The sequence below is a fragment of the Salmo trutta genome, chromosome 14 (genome assembly GCF_901001165.1).
Source record: "Salmo trutta chromosome 14, fSalTru1.1, whole genome shotgun sequence".
Classification (NCBI taxonomy): Eukaryota; Metazoa; Chordata; class Actinopteri; order Salmoniformes; family Salmonidae; genus Salmo; species Salmo trutta.
In genome coordinates, this window is record NC_042970.1 from 63,513,752 (window position 1) to 63,525,777 (window position 12,026).

Sequence of the window (12,026 nt, forward strand, 5' to 3'; positions counted from 1 at the left end):
AAATATATATTTTTTATTTTCTCTTCTCATTTTATTCTCTTATTCTCTTCTCATCTGACTGGTCAGTCGTTGGAACCCACAGTTCTTCAGTCCTGGTCCTAGAGAACCACGGGGTGTGCAGGTTCTTGTGCTAGCCCGGTGATTAGGTGACGGAATGTGTTAGTGCTGGGCTGGAATAAAAGCCTGCCCTGCTCAAACGCCCTGTGGGTCTCTAGGACCAGTGATTGAAGAACAACATCTGGCAGGTTGAGGGGAGCATTGTGCTTAATGCAAATAATACGCATATATACAGTACATCACAATATAGAAGATTCATTTCATACTTCTGCTACAGGCTTTGCATGATTCATTCTTAGGAATGAGTTGTGCTTTAATGACTTCATATTTCACTCTCACGAAGTAAAGGAAAATGTATGACTAAACAGCCACGAGTGTTTCCATATACAATATATAAAAGCCTATGGAAATATTTACATTTGACATCTTAGTCATTTAGCAGAGGCTGTTATCCAGAGCGATTTACAGCAAGTAGTGAGTTTCTACATTTTCTGTACCGGTCCCCCGTGGGAATGGAACCCGCAACTCTGGCGTTGCAAGCGCCATGCTCTACCAACTGAGCCACACATTCAACAACCTATCAAGAGTTTATTTCGAAAAAGCTATATCCACACGTTTCACATCTGCTTATGGGTACATTCACGTGAGTTTTTCTTACAAAACGCTAGCTACAGTATTTTTTTTTTAATGGAATGTTCATATCCAGTATATTTGACTGGGATACGTGAACGCACTAACTGTAAGTCGCTCTGGATAAGAGCATCTACTAAATTACTAAAATGTCAAATGTAAAATGTTTTACATACATATCTCATATTACTGTATAGAAATATTGATGCCACAAATGTATCATTTGTACATTTCTTTATTAAAAATGTAGTTATTTGTTACATTTCACTGTGTAAAAACCAGCAGTACTACTTATTTCTCTGAGATTGTGAAATGCTGAAATGAAAGCATCAAGTGATTTCCAAAAACACAAGGCCTGTAGCTGTCAAATGGGGAAAAGATTACCAGGAGCTGGCTTTCATTATGAAACACAACGCTGTGTATTGTTTTTCCTGTAAGCTCTTTCCTATAAAAGACTACAAAATAATAAAGGAAGGTGTGAATGACTGGTCAAATATCAACGCCATTCTGAAACACTGTGAGGGTAGTCCTGAACACACGAACAATATGATTAAGCAGAGAGAACTTGATCTTCGCCTAAGTCGGGGACAGACTCTTGACCAGATACAAATGACAATGTTGGAGGCTGAAAGAAAGAGATGGCGGGATCTCCTTACACGTTTTATAAGTATCACCCAGTCTCTGGCTGAAAGAAACCTAGTATTATGGCCATTATTCTGAGAAGCGTGGCTTTAAAGGGAAAGCCAGAGATCAAGGAGCACTTCCTCGGCTTTGTGAATGTTGAGGTTACAACCGGTTTGAATCTGTCCACTGTCATCTTAGATAAACTGAACAAGCTGAAGATTCCATTTGAAGATTGCAGAGGGCAAGCTTATGACAATGGGGCCAACATGAAGGGCAAGCACCATGGAGTACAAGCCAGACTGCTCAACAGAAAAATCCCATAGCCGTGTTCGTCCCATGTGGAGCACATACTCTAAACCTCGTCATTGCAGATGCTGCCAAATCTTCAAGAGATGCAGCTGGGTTTTTTGGGCATGTGCCAAAGCTCTTCACCTTCTTTTCAGCTGGCACACAAAGATGGAGTGTTTTGAAGAAACCCGTGAAAATAACCGTGAATTCATTTAGTGACACGAGATGGGAGAGTAGGCTCCAAAGTGTTCATGCAATCGGGTATCAGGCTTCTGAGGTTTGGGAGGCATTACTGGAAGCCAGACAGACGATCAACAATCCTGTGGCCAAAGTGGAGGCACAAGCACTTGCAGAGGAAGTTGGATCCTACCGCTTCTTGATTTGCTGTGTGGTATTGTGTGAGATAGCGACAATGACAAACAAGGTGAACAAGCTCCTCCAATCTGCATCAATGCAGTTGTATATCGCAGTGAATTTAATCTCAAATGAAAAAGGGCCCCCTCACTACATACCGGGAAACTGGATTCTCTGAGGCCCAGACAACAGCCAAAGGTTTATTGTACTATTTTGAGACATATAGCTGCAGCCATAGACTTATGTTTACATTGTATAAACAAAGCTAATTGTTTAATATTGTGAGGGCTGGACTAATTACCAGGCAGCAGAGCCAAAGCTCAGTGCTATATTTTATTATTTTATATTTTCTACAATTTCTTATTTATGTTAATGTTAATATTCACTTATCTTAAGATACTACAGACAATATTTGATTCAATACATATTTTTTGTTTATACCTCATTCTGTTTTATAGAATAAGTATATCTACTTATTCTTAGACCGACAGACGGAGCAAACTGTTTTAAAGGAGGGAGGATTGTAGTGTGAGCACTGGGATGTCAGGCGTGACTGTGTGGCAATGGCAAATGGTTTACATGGGTCACGGATCAGGTAGGAGGGCCCCTTAGCAGAATTCTGCTTAGGGCCCCAGGGAGGTCAGGACCGGCTCTGAGTGAGAAAATAAGCGTTAGCTCAATAACATTGTTTTGAAAGTATTCACATTCACAAGTAATCTATTAACAACATTGTACATACAGGAATGGATAACCAGATCACTCCATATATACATGTATATAACAACTATGATGACTGATAGGTTATAGTCCCACCACATCAGCAGATGGTAGTAATGAGTAATATCTCATGTTCATTCAACGTCTCGCTTTCATTTAGTGCCGTTTGATCAAGTAGCCTGCATGACAGTGGATCATAATAATTAGCTCTGTGTGGTATGAGGAACCTCATTAGCCATACAGACTCAATGATCTGACACCGTTCATTTGTGTGGGAGGGACAAAGAGGCATTCAGCCTCGCATCCTGTGCATTGAGGCATTGGTGGTGTCCAAAATGGCAACCTATTTTCAAAATAGTGCACTACTTTTAAACAGAGCCCCTGGTCAAAAGCAGTGCACTATACAGGGAATAGGGAGCCAATTGGGAAGCAGTTTTCAAAAAACAAAAAGATTCAAACAAGAGGCTCATTAAAGCAACCTCATTAACAACATGTATTACGCTTGTTGACCCCCCCCCACAAACTTCCTCAGCCACACTGAATTAATGGGGCTGCTGTAGTCTAGTTAGCCTGGGTCTCATTCATGAATGTAATTCTATGTGACAGTTATCAGAAGCTCCAGTGGAGCAGCGCAGGCGCCAATGACTGTGCTGAGAGAGAGAAATAAATAGATAAGAGAAAGAAAGAGAGAGAAAGAGGAGAGAGAAAGAGAGAGAAAGAGGAGAAAGAAAGAGAGAGAGAAGAGAAAGAGAAAGCGAGAGAGAGAGAGAGATATATCGTGGGTTTTCATTTGGCTAAAGAAGCAGGGACAGCAGCACCCTCTGCTCCGCTGTACATGTCAACACTAAAAAAAAAAACGAGACAAAAAGTGTGTGCTAAGCACAAAAATGTCGCTTCGAATTTCCAGCACTCGGCGTGTGAGCCACATTCTCTTTGGAACGTCTGACACCGAGTGGAGGCTTCTGAGGGGAGGATGGAATGGCATGGCATCATGGAATGGCATCAAACATATGGAAACCATGCGTTTGTTGTATTTGATACCATTCCATCTAATTCCGCTCCAGCCATTACAACAAGCCCGTCTTCCCCAATTAAGGTGCCACCAACCTCCTGTGGTCTGGCATGCAAGCGCAGGGGCATGTGCTACTGAGAGCACACGCTGGTATTCGACTCCGTAGGGGGCGAGGGGTGAAAAGGAGGAGGGGGGGGTTGGAGTATGCCAGAGACGGGCATGATTACATCATAGAGACATGGGCGGCTAGCAGGCTACATTTACCGTCAGGCATGCGGCAGGGCCTACTCAGGCTCCTGGGTTCATAGACTGGGGAGGGAGAAAGGATGGGTCCTTCATGACTCAGCCACTGGCTCTCTCAGGCAGCATCCCAAATGACAACCTATTCCCTATATAGTGCACTGTTTTTAGACCAAGACTCGATGGCTGCGTTTACACAGGCATCCCAATTCAGATTTTTTTCTCTCCCACTAATTGCTCGTTCGACCAATCACATCAGATATTTTCACATCTGATCGGTCAAAATACCAATTAGTGAAAAAAAGATCAGAATTGGTCTGCCTGAGTAAACACAGCCTATGTATTAACCCAAGTAGTACACTATGTAAGGAAAAGGGTGTCATTAGGAATGCAGACATCTGTGTTTCATCTCCATGGCCCTGTAGGGGGACCAGGAAGTCCATGCATTATTAATAGTGATGGGGGAAAAATTGATACAGTTATATATATCGGGATATTATTTCTGACGATATAGCGTATCGCTTTGACAATATTGCAATGTTATTTTTGTGCTAGTTGGCTGTACCTGAACCAAAACTCCAGTATTTTTCCTTCATACTTTGTTATCAATTATGAAACCAATTGTATTTCCATGACTGATCAAATCTATTTTATTCATGGCTCTCTCTCGTCTCTCTGCAGCAGATATGGTGAGCAATATGTTAGGAACATCGAATAAAATCACAGTCTCGAATCGCAATACATATAGAATCGTGAGAATCGCAATATATATCATATCGCCAAATAAGTATCGCGATATCATATTGTTAGGTTCCTGGCAATTCCCAGCCCTAATTATTAACCAAGCTTGTTCTGCAAAACACTACACATACTAGCCAAGCCAAATGAAACCATTTTGAAGCAGTTAACTGCACTAATCTAGCCAATTAACCCTCACCGTGCCTCCGGAAAAACATAGCCCTATAGCTCAAGTGGAAAGGGTGGTATTGGGAGATTGCTTGACGCGAGCGCAACAGTTTATCATTAGACCTTTACAGTACACTTTGCTTTAGGAACCTATTCTTCAGTATGTTTGCTTTTCCATATTGCTGAAGTGCCCTAAGTTAGACATAGTCAGGGTTACGGTCCCAAATGGCCCCCTATTCCTTATTTGGTACTTCTGACCAGAGCCCTATGAAAAGTAGTGTACAATATAGGCAACAGGGTCCCATTTGAGAGAGAACCATTGTTTATGCTCCTATTATTCACCCTTTATTTTGGATTCTGCCCACCTAGCAATTAGGTTGCTAGGGAAAACTGCACATACGCTAACATGTGCAGTGAATCTATCCCGGCTGGGCAATTCACATTGTACAACCTCACTGCGTCCCAAATGGCACCCTATTGCCTATATAGTGTACTAAATGGGCCCTGTTCAAAAGTAGTGCACTATATAGGCAATGGGGTGCCATTTGGGATGCGTATCCCATGTGGAATGGGCTAAATGATTAAGATGTGGGCATTTCGCGAGGCTAACGTTAGCTCGCAGTAGTCATTATGGCTACATTAGCAGACTCAAAAGAACAACGCACACTTTTTGTTCTGATGCATTCTGTAAGCCCATGAACCAGAGACTTTTCAGTAGGAACAGTGCTTTTCTTACATTATGTAACTCAACCATCTGTTACTGTAATGCTGAGAAATGTGGCCACAGATGACTGATTTGCTAATAACATATCTGATAGTGACTTCAGATCTAGGGCATCCTATGTTCTTCACAAGTTTAAGTCTGGGGGTTGGTAAGCTGGTCCTAGATCTGTGCCTAATGACAACTTCTGCCCTAATAAATCCATAAAGTTGGATTACTATAATTGACATGAACATATATTTGGAATGCTGACAAAATGGGCAGTTACCTGCTGCCCTTATTATTATAACCCCTCCAAGCCCCACTAGCGAAGAAAATCCCTTAGCACAGGGGTGTCAAACTCATTCCATGGACGGCCTAGCGCAGGGTCTCCCGAGCTCGGTTCTTGGGATCCAAAAGGGGTGCATGTTTTGTTTTTTGCCTTAGCACTCCACAGCTGATTCAAATAATCAACTGATCATCAAGCTTTGATCATCTGAATCAGCTGTGTTACACCATGCCCAAACCGGATGCGCACATGCGCCATCGTGCGCAAAATAATTTTGTCCAAACGCGATCATGACACGCAGGTTGAAATGTCAAAACAGACTCTGTACCAATTATATTTATTTGGGGACAGGTCGAAAAGCATTAAACATTTATGGCAATTTAGCTTGCTGTTGCTAGCTAATTTGTCCTGGGATATAAACAGTGGGTTGTTATTTTACCTGAAATGCACAAGGTCCTCTACTCCGACAATTAATCCACACATAAAATGGTCAACCGAATTGTTTCTAGTCATCGCTCCTCCTTCCAGGCTTCTTTTTCTTCTTTGGACTTTATATGGCGATTGGCAACTAACTTTCATAATAAGGTGCATTACCACAACCGACCTCAGTTCATCTTTCAATCACCCACGTGGGCATATGTTCCTAAAAATCAATGAGGAGATGGCACATGGGTATATGCTTCTAAAAACGAATGAAGAGATGGGAGAGGCAGGACTTGCAGCGCATTCTGTGTCACAAATAGAATCAACTTCTATTTTAGCACCTGGCAACGCAGACGCTCGTTGGCGCGTGCCACGCCATGCCACGCGACCGGTGTGGTCAGCACGTTAGGGTTCCCGAGGACCGAGTTTGGGAGACGCTGGCCTAGTGTCTGCTGCTTTTTGTTTTTGCCTTTTAATGAAGACCTAGACAACCAAGTGAGGGGAGTTCCTTACTAATTAGTGGCCTTAACTCATCAATCAAGTACAAGGGAGGAGTGAAATCCCACAGACACTCAGCCCTCCGTGGAATGAGTTTGACACATGTTCACGTACTACTTTCTTTAGAGCATGCGTGTCAGCCGCGGGGCGTTCTATTAAAGGCAGCGGACGGTTGAGGAGCTTGAATGACACATCTCCAGTTACGGGGCCACCCGGAGAACGCCATGAGGGAGAAAGAAGTTGAGTCCCAAATGGCATCATATTGCCTATATAGAGCACTATTTTGGACCAGGGCTCTGGTCAAAGCTAGTGCACTCTATAGGGAATAGGATGTGTTTTGGGATGCAAACAGTCAGAGCTGTGCTGCTAGGCCAGGCTAGTGTACCTTCACACCTAATGTGCTAGGAAGCCACACTCCCACAGAGGAAAGTACTAGGAGTCACTCTTCATCCACTGCTAGGGAATCTAAGTGGTGATCCAAGTAAGATTTATTCAGGAGAGATGTATGCCCCAAATAATTCAACACAGATGCTGAAAGTGAATGTAATATATTTTCATGTGATGTCAAGAGTGCCAGGTATGACACTGGTGTGGGTTGTCATTTAGTTAGACTACTGGAGCCAGTCAAAAGTCTTAAATCGTGGCGGATCTCCCCATGTTCCGGCTCTTAACAGGTGGTAAACGAGTGTACACTTCGGAACGGACCTGGAAGTGTCCTCGAGTGATATAATGACTGGGACAAAGTGACCCCTCAGAAGATAAAATTAGGTATATTGAGGTGAAACGAGGTAAGCTGGCCATCAGTTGGTATGATTCATCCAGAGAGCCCTGTTCATTATCCGACTTCCTGCCAGAGTGAGAGATTAAAGCAGTGTCCAAAGTCACTGAACTTGAAGTGACCGGTTGCGTTCATTAGGCATCAAATTGAGAAGAAAAAAAAGACACACTGAAACAGGAAGGGACCACCTGGACTTGTCCATTTTGTTTTCCGTTTCAAATGGAAAGTTCTTGTCAGGTGTTTGAAAGTAGAGTACAGAGCCAACTTCTTTATGATACCAAACCAAAGAACTCTGCCGAAATTCAATTCCTACAACTTCAAGCCAAAAAAACTAGCCTGACTGGCCTCCCAATACACAGAGCAAGGTGATGTACGATAGAACAGCTCTGGGCCTCCACACACAATGATCTCCTGTCAGACAAGGAGCAGACTCATTCTTCTTCCTTAATGCTCAGCCCCGGTCAACGAGACAAGGACGTTCGGTCCGTCCTGCAAGGCTGTCACTTTGAGAGTAACCATACACTTAACCCGCGTCCCAAAAGGCACCCTATACCAACATATTCATACACTATATGGTAATAGGGTGCCATTTGGGACGCAGGCTTAGAAGAGATGTGCCTTGGCGGTGCCCCCTTTCGCTAGGGGTGCATTTTGGGAGGGGTACATTGACAGAAGCTTAGGGACACTAAGAGTGGAGAGGCGGTGAGAACATGAGGGGTAGAGGGTGGGGTACGGCTACTTACGTCTGTGTCGGGACCCTTATCCGCACCGGGGCAAGAGAACGTGACAAACTCATGGCACCTCTTGTGGACCACGAAACAGCAAACTGCAGAGAGAGAGAGACAGAGAGAGAGAGAGAGAGAGAGACAGAGAGAGCGAGAGAGAGAGAGAGCGAGAGAGAGAGAGAGCGAGAGAGAGAGAGAGCGAGAGAGAGAGAGAGCGCGAGAGAGAGAGAGCGAGAGAGAGAGAGAGCGAGAGAGAGAGAGAGCGAGAGAGAGAGAGCGAGACAGAGAGAGCGAGACAGAGAGCGAGAGAGAGAGCGAGAGAGAGAGCGAGAGAGAGAGCGAGAGAGAGAGCGAGAGAGAGAGCGAGAGAGAGAGCGAGAGAGAGAGCGAGAGAGACAGAGAGAGAGAGAGAGAGAGAGAGAGAGAGAGAGAGAGAGAGAGAGAGAGAGAGAGAGAGAGAGAGAGAGAGAGAGAGAGAGAGAGAGAGAGAGAGAGAGAGAGAGAGAGAGAGAGAGAGAGAGAGAGAGAGAGAGAGAGAGAGAGAGAGAGAGAGAGGGAGAGAGAGAGAGGGAGAGAGAGAGAGAGAGAGAGAGAGAGAGAGAGAAGAGTGAGTCAACTTGATTTGTTTTCCTGTATCGTAGCTTTAGCAGATCTAAATTAGCCTGAAGTCTTGCAAGACATAGAACAGACACCACTAAGAGCAGAGGGGGGAAAAAACAATGTGTGGCTAATCATCTCTCCAGATGGCTTGTACAGCCTACGGCAGCCAAAGTACTGTACCACTACCTCCTCACTGTCTCGCAGGCCGTACAGGCACACACAAACACACACAAACACACACAACGGCACGGCACAGAGCTCCGCATTCTCACAGCCTCATTGAGTACACCCAGTGTTTGGCTACACTAGCGCCACATTGGAAACCGAGCTGAGCTCAGACACTGGGGGATAATAGTGGTGGTGGAGCTGAGTGTATTGGTTGCTTGAATAATAGATAGTCTCTGATGGCTCTGTCTTTTAGCTTGGCTACAGATTGCTGGCTGTGCCTATAGATCTCTCAGAATTGTAGCTATACCTTTTGTCTCCGTCTATCTCTTTCCCTCTCTCCGAACTATAGTATACTGAACAAAAATATAAATGCAACATGTACAGTGCTGGTCCCATATTTCATGGGAAAATAAAAAATAAATGTTGTTCGCTCTATACTAAATGTTGTTCGCTCTATACTAAATGATACCACTGTAGATCAATAGCATTGATGTTCAGAGATGCACCGCAGTTAACAGCTACCACTAGTAATTGTTAGCCCTTTGACCTTTTCATGACCCAATTACTCAATATGTAGGTTACGTTATAGTAGCAAATGGTGAGAGGGTGGGTAGCAACGTACTAAAGAGGTTTTTACACCATTATCACCATTTCTGTAGTAACAATTTTCACAAACTTCTAAGTAAAATGGTGCAACGTGCCCACTCAAAGCTAGGCTTCTTTTAGCTTTCAAACCAACAAATAGGCCTACTGATCAACAGAACCAGCCTGGCGGAGTATCGGCCAGGCCTACATTTATTCAGGAAGTCTGATCTGGCTGAAACAAAGTAAGCATCAAGGCCAATGTCTCATGTTAACATTAATGATGGCCAAATCAATATCAACAACCCTGTCCCATCTCTCCACCTCCCACCCCTGAGATACTGGCTTGTCAACACCCCCGCGAGACCACAACCCATAACTTATATTACCACAGCCACCCATATGAAAGCCGTCACACCGTAAATCCAAATGATCAATAACTTCCATAAACCTGCAGTATAGCCGGCAAATGGTCTGAAGCATCCAGATCATTACGAACTGCCACATGACGCCACAGAGTGCTATAAGCGAGTAAACAGTCAGTAACAAACCAACGGGCAATAAAAATGATCGCTCAAATTCTATCCCTTATTCACAATTATTTGGTTTCTGAATCACGTCACGTAATGATATACAGGAGGTAGACAACTTTCATTTGCGTGGCACAACTTGCTGTGAGGCCGAGAAGGAAGACAGTGCACTGTCAGGTGCCAGCAGTCAGAGAGATATACAGCGGTCTGTAATCTCTAATAAATGCGGAGGAAGAGGTGAACTATGGTCTCTCTGAGGGATTAAATACGTCCATAATAATGAGACACATTAGTCAGACAAAAGTCTCGCAGCAGTTCAGTGGATGTCTATTCTATTTTGGTGCTCCCAAACTGCTCTGAGAAGTGCCTTTATTTTATGTATTTTTAGGACAACTTTAGTGGAACCTGCTGTTCCAGAAGAAATTGGGTCATTCTGAACAATAGGGAACATTGCTGTTCAGCTAAGACGGCAAAAAAGCACGACCCAACCTACAACCTGCCCTGAAGTGATTGTTTCTTTATGAGACTTTCCTCGCTAGTGGTTGAAAGAGAAAGGTCAAAGGGCAGAAGGCTGAAGAGGTTACGGCTGCATCTCCATGGATACAGGCCCTGGTGGCCTTATTAGAGGGGCTATCTGCCAGTGAAACTACATCCACTGTTCTCCTACAGGCCGAAAGGAGCACTTACTGTAGGGCTTCACCACTCATCCATCACCACCGCCATTTTGGAGCAACAGTCTCATCAGGGGACTAAAGAACAGACAAGCCTTATTGCAACTGCACTGTTGCCATAGGTTAATGCGATCCATTTTGTAGACTTGTAAATACAGGGGGACTGTATTGAGTGATGATTAAAAGCTAATAGCAGGACCTTATTAATCAGGGTTTCACGATTCTATGAGATGGGATGAGCTGAGCATGCAATGGCTGTACTTGGATCAGTGAAACTGTCAATGGCTGTGAATCACTGTACAGTTCCTGGATCCGGAGCAATGCGGACAAAGTGGTGGATTTGCACAACTGCACTTGGATCAGAACAAGAAGTACAGTTAAAGCGATAGTTCAACCAAATTATAAAATGACACATTGGTTTCCTTACCCTGTAAGCAGTTTATGGACAAGGTATGACAGCAAGTCATGCTTTGGGTTTATTTCCCTGGCACTGTTTCCAAATGCTAACGTTTTAGCATTTGTGGCACAAATCCCATCCAAGTCCTGGTAGCGTTATTAGCATGTTTTGTACAACATATCCAAACCCAAAAGTATCTCAAATTGGTTGTGAAGCTCAACAAAGTCACTTATAGATGATTTGAACATGATGCGTGAAAAATGCTTACATCTGAATTGTAACTTGAATGGGAGTCATATTATAATTTTGAGCATTTGGAAACAGTGCCAAGGAAACTTAAAACTTCGCCTAAAATGACATACCCAAATCTAACTGCCTGTAACTCTGACCCTGAAGCAAGGATATGCATATTCTTGGTACCATTTCAATGGAAACACTGGAGTTTGTGGAAATGTGAAAGGAATGTAGGAGAATATAACACAATAGATCTGGTAAAAGATAATAAAAAGGGAAAAAAAACAACCGTTCTTTTGTATGGTTTTTGTACCATCATCTTTGAAATGCAAGAGAAAGGCCATAATGTATTATTCCAGCCCGGGTTCAATTCCGATTTTGGCCACTAGATGGCAGCAGTGTATGTGCAACGTTTTAGACTGATCCAATGAACCATTGCATTTCTGTTGAAAATATTGTATCAAGACTGCCCAAATGTGCCTAATTGGTTTATTAAGAACTTTTCATGTTCAAAACTGTGCACTCTACTCAAACAATAGCAAGTTATTCTTTCACTGTAATGGCTACTGTAAAGTGGACAGTGCAGTTAGATTAATAGGAATT

The 12,026-nt window shown here is 43.4% G+C and overlaps 1 protein-coding gene across 3 annotated transcripts in view; it reads right to left on the reverse strand.

Annotated features, from left to right (window-relative positions):
• LOC115208609 (protein kinase C alpha type) overlaps positions 1-12,026 on the reverse strand; it is a 214,987-nt gene that overhangs the window by 125,254 nt on the left and 77,707 nt on the right. For all 3 annotated transcript variants that reach the window (XM_029776804.1, XM_029776803.1, XM_029776805.1), the window contains exon 3: positions 8,260-8,342. In XM_029776804.1, the coding sequence (XP_029632664.1) occupies positions 8,260-8,342 (83 nt within the window). The remainder of the gene's footprint in view (positions 1-8,259; positions 8,343-12,026) is intronic.